The sequence below is a fragment of the Ursus americanus genome, chromosome 1 (genome assembly GCF_024610735.1).
Source record: "Ursus americanus isolate L20-20 chromosome 1, mUrsAme1.1.p, whole genome shotgun sequence".
Lineage (NCBI taxonomy): Eukaryota > Metazoa > Chordata > Mammalia > Carnivora > Ursidae > Ursus > Ursus americanus.
Genome location: NC_142127.1, coordinates 78683533 through 78706628, shown reverse-complemented (window position 1 = coordinate 78706628; position 23096 = coordinate 78683533). Strand labels below are relative to the sequence as shown.

At 49.0% G+C, this 23096-nt stretch overlaps 1 protein-coding gene across 4 annotated transcripts in view; it reads right to left on the bottom strand.

The window, feature by feature from the left end:
• NRP2 (neuropilin 2) overlaps positions 1–23096 on the bottom strand; it is a 113429-nt gene that overhangs the window by 20602 nt on the left and 69731 nt on the right. The window contains exons 13-16 of one of the 4 annotated variants that reach the window (XM_045806560.2): positions 12479–12741; positions 10827–10923; positions 9635–9670; positions 142–630 (exon numbers count right to left, since the gene is read on the bottom strand). In XM_045806560.2, coding sequence (XP_045662516.1) covers positions 350–630; positions 9635–9670; positions 10827–10923; positions 12479–12741 — 677 coding nt within the window. In that variant the 3' untranslated portion in view covers positions 142–349. Of the gene's footprint in view, positions 1–141; positions 631–9634; positions 9671–10826; positions 10924–12478; positions 12742–23096 lie in introns of those variants that run through there. The other 3 variants (XM_045806561.2, XM_087862951.1, XM_045806559.2) reach the window with 3 other exon arrangements.

Sequence of the window (23096 nt, the reverse complement as noted above, 5' to 3'; positions counted from 1 at the left end):
CAAGGGGAAGAAACAGGGAACCAGTCTCTGAAAGAAAGCCAGCTGAGCCTTGAGTTGTGAAGAGCTGAGGGGTGTATCTCTTCTCATATTCCAAGATGCAGCATTAGAGTTGGGGGTGGTTGGTTTGGAATCAACAAAAGGAAAAAAAAAAAAAAAAAGAACCCGAGGACAATGGTCAGGATGAGTAAAAGCACACAGGGTTTGGGCCCCGAGAGCGAGAGAGACAGAGAGAGAGAGAGAGATGTCTGAGAGTTCACACAGAGACTAGGCGAGGAGAAAAAAGTGCAAAATCGAGGCAACATGTTTGCAGTCTTTCGCGTTTGTTTGGGTGCTGTCCTTTGCTTCGGCCTCAGCAGTGCGAGCCGCGGTCTTGCTCTAGTTTAATGGTTAGGGTGGGCTCCACCGCCAGAGGGGCCCCGTTGGTGTAGTGGGAGGTTTTGTAGGTGATGGAGTGATCGGTCTTCTTGGCCGCATAGCGGAACCGGTGGTAGTGGAGCACCAGGGCCAGGGCGACGGAGACCAGCACCAGCACGGCGCCCCCGGCGGCCATTACGTAATACCAGTAGGCTGGAATGGGCTGCACGGGCACCGTGTCCACTGTGGGCTCGGTCCCTGGTAGGAGGGTGCCCCCTGGTGGAGAGACACAGAAGAGTGTTGCTAGGCTGAGAGCATGCAGACTACTCAAAAAATTAATTAAAAAAAAAAAAAAAAGAAACACATACATGCTTTGGAGTGGATAGGGAAGGGGACAGGGGAATAGGATGGTACTGAGTATTTCACTCGTGCCAAGCACTTTTAAATGACTGACATTCTATCCTACTCACAACCTTATGAGACAGGTACCGTCGGACCCATTTCACAGATGAAGTCTAAACAGAGGCTCAGAGAGGTTAAATGAACAGTGGTTATACAGCAAGTAAGTAGGTAAGTATGGGAGTCAACCAAGAGCTGCATGATTACAAGGCTCTTTTCTTCTGTTAAACCACAGTTACTCTGTCATAGATAGAAGTGTTATAATTCACACACACACACACACACACACACACACACACGAATGCACACAAGTAAATGATGCTGAAATGAGTTCCGGGATTCCATGAGGCTGATTCTCTGAATGGGTGGAAATATTTGGTCTGGTTGGCCAGCATTCTTAGACAATGTATTAATTAGGCTGGCTAGACTTAAAGGTGAATTCCACTTTGGCTTGCCAAAGCTTCCGTGCCCCTCAAAATCAGCCTGGTCTTGTCTAAACAGGTCAGTTACCACTGTCAAGCCATGACTAACGCATCTTCATTTTTTTTTTTAATTGGATAGAGGATCTTAAAACCTGATTGGAAAGACGTTGCAACAAAAAAATGTGGGCACAAATGATAGTGGGTATGAGAGAGAGAGAGAGAATATGACTGAGTGAGAGCCAAGGGAGGGAGATCATTCTTAATCACGGAAAAGACAGAGGAGGGAAGAGAAGCTAACAGAGGATTTCGAAGGCAACCACATTCACTGGCCGGCCTCTGGTTGCCATGGAGATGATGTAGCAGATTTAAGCCCAGGGTAACTCTGGGGAAAGACTGGCTAGAGTCCCACTTGATGCAAAACAGTGCTACAACTTGATTCTCCCAAAGATTTACATCAGATGAGAATCTGGCCCAGAACGGGACTAGGAGCTTTGGAGCTTGCCAAAACCAGACATGATCTTTACTTCTGAAAAATGATGCATGCTTAACCTATGAAAGCTTACATCCCTAGCTGCTTATATCCACTGGTGGTGGCCAGAAAGGTGCATCCCCTCTATCCCTGGGCTCCCCTGAGGGAGAGCCATGGCTGGGAGGGGCCGCTGCCTTCTTCAGCCATCCTTGGTCCTAGGCTGTGGGAGGATCTCGCTGTTCAAGATGCACCCAGGGTTCATTTATATTTTCGTGCCTCCCCCACGAGACCTGGAGCCCCTCAAGCAGAAGAACTCGCTGTCCGTTGATTTCCACCCCAGGGTAGGCACAAAGAAGGCGCTCCACAAATGCTCGTGACTAAAAGACTTTCTGAGGTGCAGACTCCTATTTGGGGGTCAGTATTGGCCAAGTCCTCAGCCTGCACACCGGAACACCTCTCTTTGATTTGGGGAATGGCTGAGGGGTGGGTCAGACCTGATGTTTTCTCAGAAGTGGGAGAAATATGAGAACCTTTTTCCTGGAATATCTTTTGAAGCCTGTCCACCCTCCCAGCCTTTAATCACTGGCTCCCCCAGTGTGAGGGATCCCCTTCCGCTAAGGGGCAGGGTCAGGTGGGGCGGGTTGTGCATTTTGGGCCCTCAGGGATGCCACCGTATGGGAAGAGCTTTGACAGGGGTGTGTCACACGACAGACACGCCAGCGGCCACATCTAAGCCCCACTCTCCCCTTTCTTCCTTGTCTTCTTCATTACCACCTACTCTATTTTTCTTTATTCCCCAATCATTTCTATCTTTTAATAATTTCATTACTGTAGCTGAGAAAGCTCTTCATCTCCCTCCCTTCCTCCCCCATTTCCTCCCCCTCCCTTTTCCACACTCTCTCTCTCTGTCAATCTTTGTGACCATATTGAAAATTATGCATAGAAACAGAAAGAGAAAGCAAGGCGCTGAAAACGGCTCCTGGAAATGGCCAGCTTGTGAGCCACAGTGAACTGGTGTCAACTCATTATTCAGGTCACCAAGAGTAGCTGCTGCCTGGCAACCATCCTGCTGTTGGATTTTCGTGTGGGCTCAGAAGAATGCACGAGAAGCAACAAAGTGTGTGGGGACGGGCGGAAGTTCCCCAGTGCCAGCCCCCTCTCCCCAAAGGGCATCCTTGGGTTTGCCTCTGATTTCGATTTGGCGCCACAGTGAGAGCCCTCCTCTGACAGGAAAGGAAGGTGACTCGCCCACAAGGGTTAATTCCCCCCCTGAAGCACCTGGCCAGACCACAAAGGTAGGAGCACACTTTTCTGCCAAGCAGGACACAGTCACAACTGTCCACCCTCCCTCCAAATCACACAGTGTCAGGTTCAAAGGCTCGCTCTCCTTCAGTCAAAAGGCTGGTTTTCAACATTAAATACACCCCCTGCCCCCAAGGCTCAGAGTGCCGGGGCTGGGGCGCGGTGGGGAGGATCTGGGGGCCGTGGGAGGAAGGGGAAGTCGCCGTCCATGGATTACATGTTCAGACTCAGAGCTAGACCCCTGGCCTGAGTTCTGCTCTGCTTTGGGAGATGAACCCCACTTTAGGTAGAAGACCTGCTTCCCCTTTCCTACCAATGCTCCCCTCCCCCCAAGTTACCAAAACGAAGAAAATTTTCATGACAAAAGCCATTTTGTGGACAGTGTATTAGTTCCTTAAACGTTTTCCTTGGGTATTTGTTCTGAGAAATGAGAAAACATGCCACATGAGTTTGTGTTTTTAATGTTAAGGGAGTTAGAAAAGAGAAGATCCATTTCATAATTCTCCCCTCATCCCCCGCAGGCAATTTTGGGTGACCCACAGCTGGGGCCAGAGTTTCTCAGAACATTCTCCAGCTAAAGAGACTCAACTCCCACAGGCAGGCAGATCGCTGGTTTGGAATCTGGCTTTGCAGCTGCCTTCGAGGGCTATATACTAAGGCTCGAGCTTTGCCAGATAGAGGAAAGAAAGGTGATAGATCAGTAGGGGTTAAATGTCCTGCCAAAGCAGCAATCCAATGAATGTCAGACGGACAGACGGACGGATGGATGGATAGACGGAGGGACAGATGGATGGGGGAATGTATCTGAAACAACATCCAGATCCCCCAGAAAACATTAATGACCTGCTGGTACTTCACATAACAGTTATCCTTGGAAAGTGCTAGGGATTTGGCTGACTTATACTGTGTAAAAAAGGTGCCCCCTTCAGACAAATGTCACCTGCCCTAGGTCCCCAGGTTGGTAAATGGCTCTATTTTGGCCCCACTTGTGCCCTTAGTCACATAAGGTGACTGGGCCATTGCTTTGCAACAAAGGAGGCTGGGCTGGTGCCCCAACATGGGAGAAAGACTTTAGCCTTGTCCAGAGCTGGCCATGTGCTGACCCACATGTTCCTTTTGATTGCACTCTTACCACTTATTCACAACCCCCCCTTTTCCCCCCTAATTGGAACATGCTTTCGACTCTTGAACTATTTTTCATTAATTACCATCCTCTAATTCTCCACAAAGTTTTCTCATTGTGTGAGATAACGAGAAACAGATATTTAAATAGTCAGTAACTCCAAATGTATTTGCAAGGTTGGGCAGGCTTCCATCTGTAAAAGTTCTAAGCCCCCTGGAGAAAAGGGGGCAATGCAAAGGCAAGAATTTGAATTGTGACAAACAATACGTTCTAAGAAGTCGCGCGTAGGAGGAGACCAAGGGGGGAAGAGGACACAGTAGGCAGTGCTCCTTCCATTCCTGTTGCGCAGCTAGGGAACTGAATTGCTAACCACTGGGGATGTGACCAGGGCGGCAGCTAGAAGGAGCGGTCACTTCCTGAGTGCTGGGTGCGCGGCTGCGGGCCTCACGTGAATCACCTTGTTTGTTCCTCGTGGCCCTCAGATGTGAGACCTGAGGATCTGAGAGGACAAGTGATTTTCCCCTGGTTTTATCTGGAGGCAAATTGGGGAAGAGGGCAGAGGAGCATGCAGTAAAACCCTGGAGAGGGTGCAGAGCCCTCGGAGGAAGTCCACAGCGCCGGTAAGTAGCAGGGTCAGGACCAGAAGCCCGTGCAGCGAGTCCCTGGCCTGTGCGGGAACCCAGGGGTCAGATAACCTCTCTGGCACACTGCCTGTTTTTGTCCATCCTGGAACAAAGCCACCCTTATTACGTAGTGCTTATGGCCACTCTGGTGCTACAATGGCAGAGCTAAGGACTTGTGACGCAGGGTCTCCTAACGCCCAACACACTGTCTGTCCTTCTGCAGAAGAATTATGCAGACCGCCGTCCTAACCGAGCTGGGATGGGACAGAAGTAGTCCTCTCTCTCTGCCCCGACCTCCGCGCAAACCAGTCTGAGGACTAAGTTCCCACTGCATCACGGTAAAGAGAAAGCATCTCCCACAGCTAAGTTTATAAAATGTCCTCTGGACCCGGAGGAGTCACCCAGGTCTCCGAAAGAAATGTTTTGAGGGACACCAACGGTAGGGCATCTCTCAGAGGAAGAAAAAAAGGCTCAGCGCAAGTAAGAGCTGTGTAGGCCCGGCCTCTCTGCAGAGTCCCTTCCGTGCAGGTTGAAAATGAGGTGCCGGGGAAGGAGTACTTCAGATAAAAGGCTTGTTTAATTTGTGAGATTAAACAAACAACCAAAAAGAGGGTCGCCTCTCTACAAGAGTTTACAGAAGATAGTAGGAGAATGTGGTCACGCCTACTGATCTGTTTGGAAGGAGAATGTTAAAGTACGAATCTCCCGGAGACACGACTCCTCGATTTGCCTTATGAGCAGCGTATGGGGGGTCCTCGGAAGGCTTCCACGAGGCTAGCAGACACTGCACTCAGCTCCCACATCGCTCCACAATGCCTCTAAATTCAGATCTGTGGCTGCCTGGAGTTTCGGACACGTCTCTTCGGTGGCACTCTCTTCTCGGAGAGAGGCAAAGTCAGTGGAAAAAAATTGTTCTTCTCCCCCTAGAGAAACTGACGTTGGCAGCTGTTTAGATGAATGGGAAGCTTCCCGGGCGGGGCACGTCAGGCCCCTCTGTGACAGGAGAGGCAGCCTGCGCGAGCAAACCCCACAAAGAATGCCTCAGTGTCCCCTTAGGCAAGCAATGGCAGCCAAGCAGTGACGCAGTTCACACACATCTGATCTCCATGCTTCCTTGCTCAGCAACACCTAGCCTTCATCTGGCAGCTGGAGACGTCAGGGGAGGGGGATGAGGAGAAGGACTCACACACCACAGCTGCCTATCTGGAAGCCTGGCAGCGGTTAGGAATACTTCTCTGCCTTTCATCTCGCACCCCATCTCGGAAGTGCTTCTAGGAGAGAAGAGCGGGGAAGCCAAAGAGAGTTGGAATCCAAGGCCAAGCCCAGGTCCTGTGCCCTGAGATGGGGGACACTACGCTGGTGGGTGACACCTCTAGGGAGTGAGGATGGGGATAAAAGAGGAGAGATGGCGAGGGGAACTGGCAGAGATGGACCAGTCAGCGCCGGAGAAACAGAATTTAAAACCCGAGGCAAACCCCAGCCAGCTCTGTCGGTACCCCAGATCGAGTCTCTCATAGGACAGGCCCCCTCTATGCCCAGGAGACTGGCTGAGATGTTCACCTGCTCCTGGTTTCCACTGGGCGAAAATGGAGCAGGACTGTGGAGAGGGAAACCCAGAGATGGGCCCTACAGCTCTCAGCACTGCTCTGAGACATAAAACCCAGGCTCACAGCCGTTACTAAGAGATACTGATGTTCCTTTCAGCATCCACCAGTGGTAGACACAGTGGTTCTGAATCCTTTACTGTAACACCCCACCCCCACCCCCCGTCAGTGCACCGGTGCCTGGCATTTCCATGGGTCTCTAATGGGGAGGGTACCAGCCCCAGTCTCTCTGCTCCTGCATTGTTCAAAGTCCCCAGCCTCTAATGTGAGCAAAACCTCTTGCTTCTACTGCGAGCTGCTAAAAATAACCACCTGGTCAACAACTACAGAGCTCTGATCATGGGCTTCCCATATTTTTACTGGCTTCTTTATTATTCTTTTTTCTTTTATTGAAAAAAGAAAAGTATTGGTTAAGAGGAAATAATCCATCATCTTAATTATACCACTTTTTGGTTCTTTCTTTTTTCTCTTTTCCTTTATACAGTTTTTCATTTGTTAAAGCTCAAATTCTAGAAAAAGATACATGACGGCACTATGTTTATAGCCGCTGCTAAAAAAAAAAAAAAAAAAAAAAAAAAGGAAGAAAAAAAAAATGCACGCCCAGGCTACATTGTTTAAAATGTGACTCATAACAACAACACAAGTCTTCTTACAAATCACATGACAACGCAGTTTATTCATTCTCTCTCCTCCTTGTTCCTTCCCTACACATTCTCTTTTTCTCTATGGCTTGTTTCTCTTCATTACCGACTCACACCCTGGTTTACAATCAAAGTACACACACTAAGCAGAAAACACAAGGTGACTGGAAAATGTTTCATGGCAAGCAATGAGTAAGAGGCAGAGAATGGAAGGCACTTTAAAATATAAAAGATCAAGAATACCTCATAAGACCCGCCCGGAGACCACTTTTATTGCATTTCCTTAAAGATTTACCTAGTACACATCGTTCTCTCCTGAAGAATGAGATTGCTTCTGTCTCATGGTTAATTTATAATGGAAAAGAAAAACAACCCGGATTCAAAAAAAGCCGTACTAACAATGTAACCGCCTATTGTGATTAGCGTTACACCATCAACTTTCCACATCCGGCCTGCCCAAACCTGATTTCTCTCTGTTTCCCTTTTTGAGTGAAAAGGCTGATTTAACCCCAGGACACCGACACTCCCAACGGGGCTGCCTGCCGCTGACCAGGAGAGGAACGCTATGCCAGTCCCTCACTAGGTTAGACAGAGCAAATGGTCGTCCTCTTTCCTCTCCCCAGTGGAAGGCTTTGCTTGAGTCAAAACACAGTTGCATGCTGAGGTCAAAGGGGCCTCAGCCCAAAAGAAGACCGGCCCTGAGTTCACCTGGCTACCGCCTTCAAGTTCCGTGTACAACTTGCCAATGTGATAGAAATTGTCCATTTTCAATTCCAATCCTGCCCTTGACTCTACGTTCTTTGGCCAAGTCTCTGCCCCCCAAGACTTGGTTTCCTTCTTCCAAAATGCTCAGAGACAACAGCCAGCCAGGGGCCAATCCATGCCACCCTTGTGCTGCTTTTGCTTAACCCCCGAATCAGCCCATCGGGAGCGCTGGAGATGCTTACCTTCAAGTCACTAAGCCCTGTGTTTATTTTGGCTAAGTGAGCTCTGTGGCTCTGATGATATTTTATTTATATATTTTTTACAAGAGAACATGACTGGACTGCGAAGCCTCACGGTAAACACAGCCTCAAGGAGAGCACATGCGCCCTGCTTTGTGGATTCTCTTACAGAAGCAAAGCACTTAGCCCTTGTACTTGTCAGTCATGGACTCAGACACGCGGGCTCACACACCGCAGTGTTTGTGGCCATTGTTCTAGGTCTTTGGCCAGCCTTCCTGGGAGCTTTGAGTCTTAACGAGCAGGTTTGACTTGCCCAACAGAAACATTACCTTGGGTCCTGGAATTCCAAGAACTTGAACGGCAACTGTGATGGAGTGAGTCAGTTCGGATCTCAGCTTCCCTCCCCACACTTAGTCCCGCATTAACATCAATCTCACCCCCAAAGAGCATCAGCGCCCGCCCAGGAACACACTTCATACTTTCAAATGTGCCGTGGGGCACGGGGATGGCGTTCGGGAGGCAAGGAAGGGGGAGAAAGAAAGAAATTGTGTTTTGTGTGGGTCTGTCATTCTCTTTCCTGCCAGGCCCCCCTCCCCTCCACTGTTGTCTTAGAGGGTGATAAGTGGACAGTTAGGCCAGATGATTTGGAGTCAAAAGCGCATCTAGGTGGTAAACCGGGAATTCATCTCTTTCTAGCCAGGAGCTGGACAGATTAATGAGTGCGAAGATAATGCGTCTAGACTTCAGATATAAAAGTGCCTTCCCTTATCTCTGGAATGCTGTCCCCTCTGGGGTGAAGGCCAGCCGGGGCAAATAGGGCACAGCAAGCCTCACAAATGTTTGCATGAAAAACCCTGGGCATCAGGTGAGGGGGAGAGTTGGCGTGTGCCCTGCCACCCAGGCCGACAGAATGGAAGCCCTTACAGTGGCTTCTAGACACTCAGCGTTGGACAACTGGCTGGAAACTTCATCGGTGTCAAGTCACAGGAGAGCAAGGAGGGCAGAGGGTGAACCCCGCTGCCGCCCCCCCCAGCACAGACGTTACCACCACCCACGCTCCGACCATGAGGCTGGCACCCCAAATTCTTCTCTGCTCTACTCTTTACTTTGTTAGGGAGAAAATGTCCTGTCTGGTTTTCAGTCCCATATTTAGATGCTCTAACCCCAGTCGGCACATGTGCCTCCCCTTTGCCTTTACCAGGCACCGGCTCCAGCATTCTGCAACCTTTTCTCCTCGGGGTCATCACTCCCTGTGTCTTTTCCCTAACTTTCTAGCCTCGCGAAACTGCCTGCCACTGTACCTCACTGAGGGTTCCCTGGGACCGCTGCCTTGGTGTTCTGCAGCTGGAAAGTCACCGTCTTCAGGCGAAAATAAATCATTGCCACCTCATTTCACTTTTAATTTACTACTGATTTTTGTTGTTGTTCACTCTCCCCCACAGCCTCTCCTTTCTCACCATTCATGCATTTTCAGCCTCATTGCTCCCCGTTGGACAATGCAAGGCTGAAAGGTTTATCTGTAACCTATTTGTCTCTATTATAGGTTTCTAAACTTTAATTAAACAAGAGACAGGGAGATCTCAATCCTCTTTCCTGGAATCTACAGGTGTTGTTGGTGCCATCTAGTGGCGGGAAGGTGCGGTGTCTGTTTTCTCTTGAGAGATTTGTCAGGTTTGGAGGTTCCTTCCCCACACCAAATTCACATCACATGGGTGGAAGAAAAAGACATGCAAAAAATAAAAAATTTTTTTACCTTTAAAATTCTCACCTGCAAAAGCTGTGATGGGTTCTGGGGGGAAAAAAAAGAAAAAACACTGAGTTAGATAAGGGGAAGAAATAATGAGGCAGGTATAATGTATGATGAAGATGACTTTTTGTAATACCCCACGGAAAGTGTCCCCATATCCTCCTCATGCTCTAGGCTGTGTCTAACACATCATCATCACAGGGGATGGGTGGGTGGGGAGAGATTCCCAAAGTGCTTTGGAAGAAAAAGTCCTTTATAGAGCAATGGGTCTCAAAAGCATCGTCATCAGTCATTTACCACCGATCACTTTCTCAGAGCCTGGATTATGTTTAGATGCCCGGGGCCTGAAGGGACTTGGGTGGTCCCAGGTGCTTCTGACATCATCAGGCACACACACATCCAGGACCCATGTGCCAAGAAAAGCCCTCGGTGAGTGATTACAGTCACTCTGCCGAGTAAAGGCAGGTCCTGTTCCTTCTCAGGATTGCCTCTTGCTTTTGGAAATGTCCACGGCGCTCATGGGAGATGGTCAGGATGCCCTTGGGGGTGACCCGGGTAAAATGTGTGCATCTTCTGTAGGCTGGCCTCTCAGCACTTCTGTCCAAAGGGACAGTCATGGTGTCCTTCCTGTGTTGGTCACCTGGCATGCAATGTTTAATCTTACAACTGTGGGATCTTGGGCATTGAAGGTATTAGCTTCAAAGCAAACTCTAAAATCTTACCTCACCTGCCATAGTTTGCCCTGCAATTCATTCACGTAAAGGAACAACTTGGGTAATTGTTATCAGTCTGATATAACACATGTACTATTTTTGCTCACCAGTGAAGGCTTCCACTAAAAACATCAAACCTTTGCAGCATGTAATTCTGACTGGCAGCTGCTCTCATCCTCTAGCATTTTCTTTGCTAAAAGCTGGAGTTGATGATGGGGTCTTGGCACCCCAAGTCTTTAAATACTTATTGCATGTCTATTTCTGAATGGGAACAGGAATAGAAGACTTCACCTCATTTCACACCCCTCCCATCCTGAATGCAGCCTAAGATACAACTACATTCATACCTCACCTCCTGCATAGACCGGTGCTGTTCTGCCCACTGGGTACAACTAGGTTTGAAAATGGCGTGCTTTCTCCTCTTGTATATCCCAGCCCCTGGTGTCTTATTTGGAAGAGCCACAAAGAGACAGGTATTCACGTACCCATACAGTTCTCCAGTGGGACATCAGTGCTTATCCGAATGTCATCAATGGCAATTTCTCCTGAACGTCCTTTTCCTATGACTCCCTCAAACACAATCTAGAAGCCAGAAGAACAAGAGCCATGGTTAACCGAGCTCCCTGGTTCAAGCAGTGCAAAGATTTCCAGTTTTCTGTTAACTTCAGCTTAAAATGTGTGTGTGTGTGTGTGTGTGTGTGTGTGTGTGTGTGTGTGTTACTGTACCTGGTACACATCTGTTGACCACATGGCTATGTACTTGAAATCTTAATCTAAAAAGAGTTGGTTCAAATCAAATGTATATCTGAAGGGATTAAAAATATATATACCAAGGTGATGTTTATTGTTGTCCAGTAAGTGGAATGTACTGATTAAAAGGACCAGAGTCAGGACATGTTTCAAGGAGAGTTGAACTGTCCCTAGCCATTTTTGAGGTTCTTTTCTCATAAATCCTTCAAACGTCCAGTGCAGGTATTTGGAAACTCAGAGGACACAACAGGTGGGGTGAGAGAAACACAATACACTGGGCTTGGATCGCCTTTGGCGTAACATTGTCTTACGGCTCCCTTATGACAACTAGGAGGGAGAGCGTTTTTTCCCTCACCCACAGTTTACTCAACACCTACTATGTGCAGGCACAAGGACAGTTACAAAATCTAATCAGCAGGACCCTCTGTCCAGAGAAGCTCACCATCTGGCGGGTGAGACAAAAATGCAAACAGGTTCTCACAGTACAGCGCACAGTGCGTTAAGGTTTATAAATGGGGATGCAGGTGGGGGTGGGGCGGAACCAGGACACCTTACAACCTGCAGAGCGACTGCAGGCTGCACACCGAAGCCCCTCCGCTCTGTGGTCCTCAGTCGTTCCTCATTCTCACCCTCCCTAGCTTCTCTCTGCAAACGAGCACATGTCCTCTGGCAAGCCGAGCGAGCAGTTGGCTGCCTCACCAACCATCTGTTGCTGCTTCTCGTCTGGGGAGGAGCAGGTTAATGCTTTGGCTGGTTCTCAGTCACCTCTTCCACAGTGTCTACTCCTACCCGAGCCTCAGCCACAGCTGTGCATACCCATCTGTGCCTCAGTCTTGCGCTCCGTGGGGCAGAGATCATACAGCTCACCTCCTGGAGCTGTGGGGAGAAAAGCCACTCGTGCGGGAGTCTCTCTGGTCTGCTGGCCACTGAGCGCAAACCGCCACCCTCCCCTTCCCGCGCCCACGTGCCCGGGAGCTGGCTGGCAGGGTTTTCCCCTCTCCCTGGAGTGTGAGGGGGCTCCGCGCGCTTCCTCCCTCGTGTGTGGAGGCCGGTTGTATTTATTTCCCTGGCTTCTGTGTCCCTTTGTCAGCCTACCTGATAGCAATCTAAACTAAAATGGAGAGAAGAAACATTTGTTGGGAAGGTTTCAGCAATATAAAAGGCAATAGGAGGAACAAAGAACCAAGCCTGGGTGTAGAGATAGGCACATTTTGAATAACAAATAAGAGTGTCATTTAGTTGCCATGGCAATGTGAGAAACACAATGAAAACAGCAGCGCTTAACCACGTTCCCTAATGATGAATGGGCACGGCCCTTTGAAATACTGAAATACGGATCACAAAGATTCCCCTGGATCTCTGCACCCACCTCCTGGCACCAGCCTACCTGATACTCCATGTCATAGCTGGGCAAGATGATCCGCCCGTGCTTCCACTCATTGCCCTGGTCCTCGCGGATGACCCAGAGGAGCTTGCTCTCCTGGCTGGCTTCGCGCACCACCTGCAGCGCCACCCCGTGGCCGCCCGTGGCTTGATACTGGAATTCCATGCACACGGGGCTCCGGGGCAGGTGCACGGGAGGGCTGATGAGCCGCGCGTACTGGCCCTCTCTCCGGCCATCGCTCTGCAGCCGCAAGAAATTCCTGTCATCTGTGGGAAAGAAACCCAGAGTTTCCCATTACAACACTGGGGAAAAAGACCAGTTTGCGGCAGTGCCCCCACTTCCCCGCCCCCCTGCCCCAGAGAAAGCCAGAACCAGAGTTTGGGGGTCTTGTTTAATCATGTCCTTGTTCTCCAGGCCCTCTGTTTCCTTCTCAAGGTTCTTTCAGATCTTGGCTCAAAAGCTGCTTCCTTTTGGAGCCTTTTCTGGAGACTGTATGTCAGGTTGGTCCTTCCTGCCTATTTCTTGGTATCGCTTTCTCTGTGCCTCGTCTACGGATGGCACTTGGTGTGGTTGGCCTTACATCTTGGCTGGTGGTGTCTTGTGCCTGTCTCCCCCACCCTGAGATTTGAAGATGCCAGACCCACGTCTTATTCACCACTGGCTAACCCAAAGGGCCAATGCAGCCTAATGAACTAAATAATAAGGGGGCGAGGTGGCTGCTAGACTGGAAGATGATTCTAGCCAGGGGGCTTATGCTTCAAGCCTTTGTCATCTTGGCTGGGCACTGTCCAAATGGAAGACATTTCAAACCATCTGTCTCCACCCGTGCTACTAGGTGGTACCTGGACTCTAGTGACCATCAGAAGCCAGCATCAACCTCAAGCAGAAGAAGGGATGGTGGCTGTGGAGGGGTAAGCCGGGGGGCCTGACACCCTACTCCTTCCCTGTCCAGCACGGGGAGGCCAGAACTGGCCTTTGTCAGAAAGCCAGGCAAACAGAGCTCCACTGAGAACAGGCACAGTCATCATCACTAATGAAGGCTACGTGTTTAATAGAGAATATACACCGGATGGGAAATCAAGGTTTCACCCATCCGAATGTTTGGAGGGTGGGCCTTTTGGCTGATTAGTTTTCAAATACATCAGACACTGTGCAGAAGAAGGAGGTCTTGTTGCCATTTGCAGACCTCATGCCCTGCAGACACGGGTATGGGGACCTGCACCTGCCAACCCCATGTGCCCAGGAGCATTCTGGCCACTTGTACAGAAAACAGGTGGCACTGGAGAAGAAAATCTCACTGCCTCCTTTTGGCCCTGAAACATCTTCTGCTGAACACTTCTGCAAGGTGGCAGGGGGTGATTCACACCACACAGCCAGCACTGAGACACTTCAGAAGCATGTTCATGTGACACATGTGCACCCAGCTTTCTTATTCACCAGGTACTGTGAACATCCTGGGCTTGCCAGGGGAGAACAGGCAAGGAAGGACTCCAGAGCCCTGAATCAACAGGTTACTCTCTGGACCACTGGTTGGCTGCTGCTACTCCTGCTGACATCGTTGTTCTAGCAAGAATGAGCGTGTCACTGTCCTCCCATCACTGGCCCCTCTTTCTCCCATCTCTCTCCCTCCTTCCTGGCCCCTCTAAGCCCTTCCAGTTAGATTCTCTAGGATTACTGCTCCAGAAGCCACCCTCCCCTGAAGTCAAATCAGACCAGTTTGATGCATAGTTGGGATTCCAGTTTGTCTCCTTAACCATCCAGAACTACATGTCTGATACCCCCACAACAGGAGACCCCTTCAAGGCCAGCGTCAGCACAGATAACCAGGCAGCTGTCCACAGCAGAGATTTCAAAGGAGGTGATCGGCCAAGGGAGGAGACACGGGTGCCACAGCCCGACACTCCAAGATCTCCCAAACCTACGCTTCCCCTATCAGATCCCATCACTACCACCGTTCATGATAATAATTATAAGTCATATTTGCAGAATGCTCTGCAGCTTCTAAAGCACATTCACGTGCATTACTTCGTGTAATCCTTCCTAAACGCTTGTGAGAGCTATGGCTTCTGAACCTTATTTGTACAGGATGAAGACACAGACGTCAGAAAGGTTCCAGCGACTTATGCAAAGTAGAGAGGGTGGTGAGGCCCATTCTGGCCCATTCCAGCGACTTATGCAAAGTAGAGAGGGTGGTGAGGCCCATTCTAGCTAATGCCTCTTTTCTCTCCACAACTCGAACATTCACTGACTGCACCACTGATGTTACCTTGTTTTTAAAAAGACTCGAGGCCATTTCTCCTGCATTTCAGCAGGTAACTACCCACTGCCTTGCGCTGTAATTAACTGTTTCGTGTGTGTCTTTCCCATCGCTCCAGTTCTAAGACAGAGTCCCAGGCGTACACATATAAAGGTTAATACTCTGCTGCTTCTCCCTGCCCCTAGACGGTGACATAGATATGCCGCTACTCAAGAAAATTTTGCTCCCACAGATGAATGAATGACAAACACAGGGATAAAGGAACGCTATGAGGCTTTATATTCTCACAAGACTCGAGAGCAGAGGGGGAATCAGCCAGCCTTTGGCAATCCCTCAGACTCTGATAATCTCTTCACAACTCCCTCCCACTCTCCTGAGCCAACACCCCTTTCGAAGGTGAGGTGAGCTGATAATAACAGTGACCTGGGGATGCACCACGGAGCCACCAGTGAGAACCCTCCCCCCACCAGACGCTCTCGGGCTCTAGTGATTTCCAAGCCCTGACTGCTTCCACCTAGATAGAAAGGAAACCAGATTTCAGACTTATTATTCAGACTTCTTCCTTCACAGTTTCACAAATAAGACCCACTTGCTGCTTGAAAATTGCTTGGCAGAAATACTGTCACTTGTGAATTTACATTCTTAAGCGGCAGGGGATTCATAGCATAATGGTTAGAATTTAGTAAGTCAAATGTGTGTGGAGGTGGAGAAAGCCGCGCTGGCGGGGTTTTATCTGGGTCTGTTCTGTTTACCCATCCTGTTGCTAAAACTTCAGGCATCATCAGGCCAGAGGTCTCCTGGGCTGCTGCGGCCCCGGACCCCAGCTAGCCCCCTCCTCCCCCCTCCTCTGCTCTCTCTCCCACAATAAGACGATAATCGCTCCGCATGATTTAAAGGACCACTGGAAGACCGGGGAGTTAATGCTGGTGGCGTGCTAAGCACGAGCGGCTGAAGGATCATAATTCAGTGCTGACATCTACGCTAATCCATAGTTTGCAGAATCTCAAGACAAGCAGGCCTCTGAATTTCACTTAGTTAAATCATTTGTGCCCCACTTGTCTGTTAAGTGCTATGAGCTCGAGGGAAGAAAGATGATATGTAAATTTAAGGAATTAGCAGTAGACATCAGTCAGAGGGACTCTGAGCTGCAAAACGTCCCCACCTGTCACTGAGAAGGCCCTGATTAGAACCAGGACAACACGAAGGAATGGCTTGGACCAGGCCGGGCCCAGGGGAGGGGGCAGGAAAGGCAGGGGCGAGAGAACTGGTGTTCGCTGAGCACCTACTGTGTGCCAGCTATGGCGCAGGAAGTGCCGTCTGCCTTTTCTGATGGGATCTTCCCTGGGAAATCCAGGTCCGTGAAACAAGTATTGCTTTCTCCATTTTTACCAGAGAGGAAACGGAGGCTCAGAGAACTGGAGGCATGTGTCCGAGATGGCTGCTAGAGAGTGAAGCACCACACAAGTGAGCAGAATCGCCAGAGCACGGCCGCTCATCGGGGCTGGAACCCTCGTCTACTGCTCACCCATCATTTAAAGCCTCAGTCTCCCCGTCTATAAAATGGGTATAATAAGAACATTACTGGAGAGGGCTGTGAAGAGAAGGAACTCAAATAGGCCATGTGAAATACAGGGATACAGTAAGCGCTCAATAAAAGCTATGATCTTTATTACTACTACTACTATTGCTACACGCACTGCCTCCAATGCTTGCCTTTTTTTTTTTTTTTTAAAGAAACAAAAAGGGTCAAAAGAGCACTAATAACCTGGGAAGACCAGTCCTAGACTCACAAGGAAATATGGTTTGGCCGGAGGGCAGTGAAGACGCTCTCTGGGGTCATTCAGTTCCCTGATCCATCCCTGCCCCCAGCAATCAGCCGGCCCCCACTTGTGCACAATGCACTGTTTACCACATGTCCTTCCTGTCACTCTATGGTAGGTGAAATAAAATACGATATGATTCTGGAATGAGAGTGGGACCTCAGGAGACAGTTTAGACCAGGTCAGCCCGGCTGCCCAGAGGAACCACGCTGAAAACATCCCCAGAACAGCTGTCCACGCTCTGCTTTAAATTCTCCAGAGAAGGAGTTTCCATAGGCCACATCGGCAATGTGTTTTCTGGGTCACAACCCTAACTGTCAGGAACTTCTTAAACTCAGTTTTAAGTTTTCCTGCTGTCATTTAGACACATGTCCTCCTCCTATCCTTGATGGAGCACAGCCAATTTCTGTCCTCTGACTTGGAAACATTTTCACTCGTGAAGAATCCAGACCCTGAGTCTTCACTTTCTTGGGAAACTCAACCCTTGCCTCTTTAAATGTCCACTTTGGGGGGCTTTTGTTATGGTGGTAGGTCTATACTAATGCTCCTCTAAGCTGAGCGCTTCAGTTCTTCGAAGCCACGGCACCCAAAAGTGTGCTGTGAGCGAAGTCCGTTCTTGTAGAACATTCTAATTTATGGCCCACCACTGCCAGACCCAGAGGAAGTTGTAAGCATGTGGTGGCTGTCGATTACTTGACAGAGCAAAGGGCTGGCATGGCGCAGGTGGGCCCCATTAGCCACTGAGCTGGACTTCAAGGAAAAGCCCTTTGGGTTGTTAAGAGGTCCCCAGACATGACAACTGACCAGCTAAGAACCAGCTCTGCCTGCTGGACACTGTCTTCCTGTTCTTGCAGCTGATGGCAGTGATGCCGGCCATGGAGAGCTTCCAACCAAAAGACAATAGAAAGGAAATAACGTTCAGTTGCTGAAAGAGAATGAAGAAATAATGTCCCAGAGATACAATCCCTCTCCTCCCGGACCTGACATATTTGGGAGGCATTCTGCTAGGTTCTTGACTCAAAACATCTGTTGTTGCCCGTGACACAGGGAAAATAATCCCATGGGAACAAACAACAGGAGTTCGAAAGGGCAGCGAGGACGTGCAGAGGACAGGGTGGTTCGGGCATTTTAACCTGCTGCTGTCTCTAGAAAGGATCTGATATTTCACCTGGCGATTTATGGCCACACCTGGCTTCGGCTGCATGAGCGCGTGTGAACACGTGACTGTGGTTGGCCTAACAGCCACGGAATCGGTCGTGTCCACACCTTCCCAAACCCTGAAGTAAATCACCAGTCTGATCGTCCTCGCTATCGCAAAGCCAAACGCACCATCTGTCCGACACACATATCTCCTGGCTAGCATCTTGCCCTCCTGCTAAAACTACCATCTGAAAGAATACTTAGTGCTGCAGGAGATGTAATCTCTTTGTATAGGTCATGCTTAAAACATGAGTCAGCCCCTCAGCTGGCCTCCCAAGGTCAGTCTATCTCTGCTAAGGCCCTCAAATTAACAACCGGTTAAGGGAAACACTGACTTTGGATGAACTCTGCAGGATGTTCTCAAGGTTTACAACTGACCATTTTGTGGACATTTGAGGTTTCAGGTCTGGTCTTTGCAGAAGTCTTCCTAGAGCTGGCTTTTTAAAAAATTTTTAAAAATTTTTTTATTTTTGTATGTCAGCTTTCATGAAGGTTTTACAACTGAGGCAGTCTTGTCATCATTCTACCCCTTCATTATCAATCTGCACATTGCTGGGGAACTCAGCCGATCGTGACTTTCAGAAAAAAAGGAAACAAAACAGATGAACATAGGGGAGGGGAAGAAAAAATAAAATAAGAGGAAAGCAGAGAGGGAGGCAAACCAGAAGAGACTCTTAACTACAGGGAACAAACTGAGGGTTGCTGGAGGGGAGGTGGGGGATGGGGTACCCGGGCGATGGGCATGAAGGAGGGCACACGGTGGAATGAGCACTGGGTGTTGTTTGCAACTGATGAATCACTGACTTCTACCTCGGAAACTAATAATATACTGTGTTAATTAAATTGAATTTAAATTAAAAATTTTTTAAAAAAGGAATACTAGCTTCTCTTCATTGCTGTCTTTTCTATAAAGTCAGAGATATTTTGCTTCCTATTTTCCTTAAAGAAGAGCCTCTCTGCTTCCTTCTCCAATGGAAGGTATTCTTTGAATATTGGCTTTCTCTTAGCCAACTTGCTCCTGGTCTGTAATCGTCTCCCTCAGTCTGAGCCTGAGAAGGTCTTGCCTGTGTCAGAGCAGGGGCTGCGCCTCGCCACATCACCCTGTTTCCGAGGGCGACTCAAGCTAATGCCAGGGCAGAGTCTTGATCCTTTGCTGTGTTGGTCCCACCTACGGGGGAGGTCTGTTGAGTTCAGAGAGAGCTGCTTTTTCATCCACAGTGACTACTAGCTCCCTGTCAAATATCAAGCCCATCATGAGCAAGTTCACCCATCAATTCTTTTTTGTAATTTCTTTGCAACCATCTACGTTCCCCCACCCCCAACACACACACACACACACACACACACACACTCTCTCTCTCTCTCTCTCTTTCTTAATCCTGTGCGCATGTCACCCAGTGAATCACAGTTCTGGTCCTCTCCTCTCGTGGAGTTTATAAGTGGCCCAATCTGCATCCAAACAGCCCCCCCCAATACGTTAATAACTTTACCACTGACATATCTGACGGAATAGCAACCATTAACAAAATTCGAATATTTCGGAACACTGTTTTCTTCGTCTTGAGCTTGTTTTTGAATCCAGAGTAAAGGTTTTGTTTTCTCAATCCAATAAACATACGAGTGCTAGGCAGCCAAAGCTCCGTCTTTTCATAATGGTGTACTGTTGCGAGTAGGCACTGCCGGCTTTCTTTACTTTTTTAATTTCATTTTATTTTCTATTATTTATTTATTTAATTTTAAGTAGGCTCCGTGCCCAGCGCGGGGCCTGAACCCACAACTCTGAGACCAAGAGTCGCACGCTCTACCAGCTGAGCCAGCCAGCACCCTGCCTGTTTCCTTCATACCATTTCCACAATTTGGAGTTATTGACATGAAGTAATACTGTAACCATGCTTCACGAGGTCAGGAAACGTAGAAAAGAACACACATGGAGGGATGCCCCACGCTTGAGAATTCTGAAACTGACCTGCCATGGTACGCTCTTTCTCTAGTCTTCTTGTCCCATTCCTGACAATAATGATAACAATAGTAATCCTATTATTATTACTACCACTGTTATTGCTATTATTGGTATTACTTAGTATTTACTTTTTTTTTGGTCAAATGAAATAGTTCCTCCCCTATCTAATGCTGTGTTACCTGCTTACCTTACTATGGTTGCTCCCCGAGGTTGAATGACACGATGACACTGGACACTCCCACCAGAGGGACCACAGAGAAGGCACGTCCACCTAATTCCTTGCTTCTTGGTTTACACTGCCTTCGGTCCCCTCTGTGTGGAAGCAGCATCAGCAAGGACCCCAGAGATCACGCACACGTCAATGCCAAAAGATGCCTACCCAGTGTGACCAAGACAATCCCGCGACGATGGCCACGGTTTACCTCTGTGCCACCAAGCCCCGAAATGTTTCATTGTGATTAAAATTAAAATAGCTAGTGGCTACCACATTACACAGTGCAGCTGGAGACACGCGGACTCACCACAGCGTCTGAGCTTTTACCTTGCCCCTGAAACACATGAATCTGACCATCCTCAAAACTGGGTTTACGTTCATCGCACTTGAGACCTTCCCTAGAAAATACTACGGCTCCCACAGGGGAAGACATTTTCTGTGAGGTTGTAGCTCCGGAGAAAAGGCAAAGTGGCTTCTCCGAGGACGCGGGGCTGGCTCCTCTACACCCAGCAGAGGTCACTGAATTCGGGACAGGGTCCCCAGGGGCTGGTGTGAGCACACTCCAGGCTTCTAAGCCACAAGCAAAGAGCGAAAAGAAGGGATCCTGAGAGGCTTGAAAGACTATCTCGAAAAACAAAAACAGTGGCATGAAACCAGTGGGTGTCTTGTCAGCCTTAAGCAACTCTTACCACTGGCCAAAAGAACAGAACTAATTGCTGACTTGAAAGGAAAAGGAAAAAAAAAAAAAAAAGACAAAACAAAACATGAGAAAAGAACTAAATCAGAAAATATCTAAGGAATGTAAGTTGTTTCCACAGACACTTCTGAGCGAGGAGGCTGTGTATGATATTTCAACATGGCTCTTCTGCCGTCCCTTCCTCCTCCCTCGGCTATCCCGAGCCTTCCACGCTCGCAGGAGACACCTCCTTTCCTACGTGCAATTACTTCTGCTCAGCTCTCCAGTAGGGGCATAAAACATATGGCACACTTCTCTTAAAGAGTGTCTCCTCTTTGCGGAGTGGTGAAGTGTGGGGGACACAGGGCTTTTGGGCTTGACCGGGAAGGTCCAGCGTCTGCCCTGCCCCTGATCAGGCACAGCTGTTTCCTGTCTCCCAACTGCTCCCCTCGGGCACCCCCCTTTTTTTTTTTTTAAAGAAAGGACCACCCTGAACAGAAAGGGCTTTCCATCCTCCCCTGCTTAAAGCCCCATATCGAGCTTTGTAAGGAGAAGGAAAGTGGCAAATACAGCAAGTGACTTTTTAAAATCATCTGAGGATAGGCGGAAGGGTTCTGAGAACAACAGTACGATTTTGTTTTCTGGAGACAGGTTACAAGTGCCACTTTTTCGAACTTCAGGGATTCTTCTGGAAGAGGAAAATAATTATTTTCCTTCTCAATATCTTCAGGGAGAAACAACATTAGATGGAGCAGTTTCTTATGGCCCTAGTTTTCTTTCTGTCCCCATCCATCCAGCCAACGGTTGGAACTCTGCCTGCTCTGCGAGCTCGCTCTGAAAAGCCCTCCTAAACCGCAGGGTGTAATGAATCAACTGGAATGAGGACAAGAGCTAGAATTTCCAACCGGTAGCCAGGGTGGCGGAAGGGGCACTCAGGTGAGGGCGAGGCCTGCATCAGGAGGAGGCGGAGGTGAGCAGGCACAGAGGTCAAGGCCAGGCTCAGATGGAGAGTAACCGCAGCTCTCTAGGAAGTGTCACTTGCTAATTGGTGGCCCTGTAGCCTGGACAGGGCTGGCCGCCGAGAGCAGACCTACGCAGAAGAGTGCAAGGGAGAAGGCCGAATTTTTAGGGAGAACCTAAGACGGTGGTTGAAAGAGAGCCAGTAAACCTCCCCAACCCGTGTCACCCATGTCCCTTCATTCAGAGCGCCTCTGCCAAGCCACCCCCTCATACCCACCTCACGCAGTGCACGTGCACGCACACGACACTCACGCACACACAGCGCAAACACTCTCAACCACACACAGACACACACGCACACAAAGGTTCACATGCAAAACATGCATACAAACACGCACACACGTATTCAGACACAGAAACACCTACACATAGAACGCATGACATTTGCACACCCACGCAAAACCCACAAACACCTGGAGAAAGAAACACACGTACTGACACATCCACGCACACATAACCCACAAGTACACACTAGGCCTACACACGCTGGCGCATCCCCCATAAACCTTCCTTATGTTCGGATACAAAGTGGAGGTTGGGAAAAACAACCAATTAATTGGGCCAGGTCTCAAAGGAGAGGAAATGAAATGAAAAATCCAGGCTGGGTTATAAAAATAAGTATTTTTTTTTCCAACGTGCAGGAGGCTCATTATATTAATTAAACATTATTGCAGTGAACAAGAGGGGGAGGGTGATTAAGGCTGGGACGAGGGTAAGTGTTCTCTCCTGTAGCCCGAGGCCACGGTGATCTTCAGATATTAATCTCTCCGAGCACTCAAATGCTGAAGAGATAAACACTTGAAATATGAAAATGTTTTTCTCCAGAGCAGACGCTGTGACCCGCCAGGAAAGCAAGTGCGGGCTGTGTCAGGAGGCCGGCCCACAAAGCTCTCCTGGCATCTGTCCCACGGCCATCCCCTGGGGACAGGGGACACCGCCAGCCCCTGGGGTTGAGGGGCAGCAGAGCAGCTCTGGGGAACCCTGCAGAAGGGGGGGCCCTCATTCCCCTATTATTCTCTAGTCAGGCAACATTTGATCTACTAATTTCCAGAACGGACACCGTTGCTCTCAGATGCTTATGGGGCTCTGAGGTCCAGGCCAGGGGTGCAGAAAAGTGAAAACCTATTGCACAGTGTGCCAGAGCCAATGTGTGCTGGCTTGCGAGAGCCAGCGGTTACATTTTCTGGAATTTTGCGAGGCAGTTGTTAAGCCCAGTCATTATTAAAAATTAAATGACATGAAGTTACCATTAAATAAGTTACATTAGAAATGAAAGGTCATAAATTCTCAAAACTCAACACCTGCTCAGTATTTGAACACACCTTGCCAGTCTCTATGCTCCTGAGGTCACTCATATCTACCCGAGCTCTCCAGTGGCAGAAAACGATCTAATGCTGTTTGTACTTCCCACCTCTGCCTCTGGTCCTGTTGTGTCGGTAGCTTAACCACAGGGGGAGTACTGACGCCACTGAAA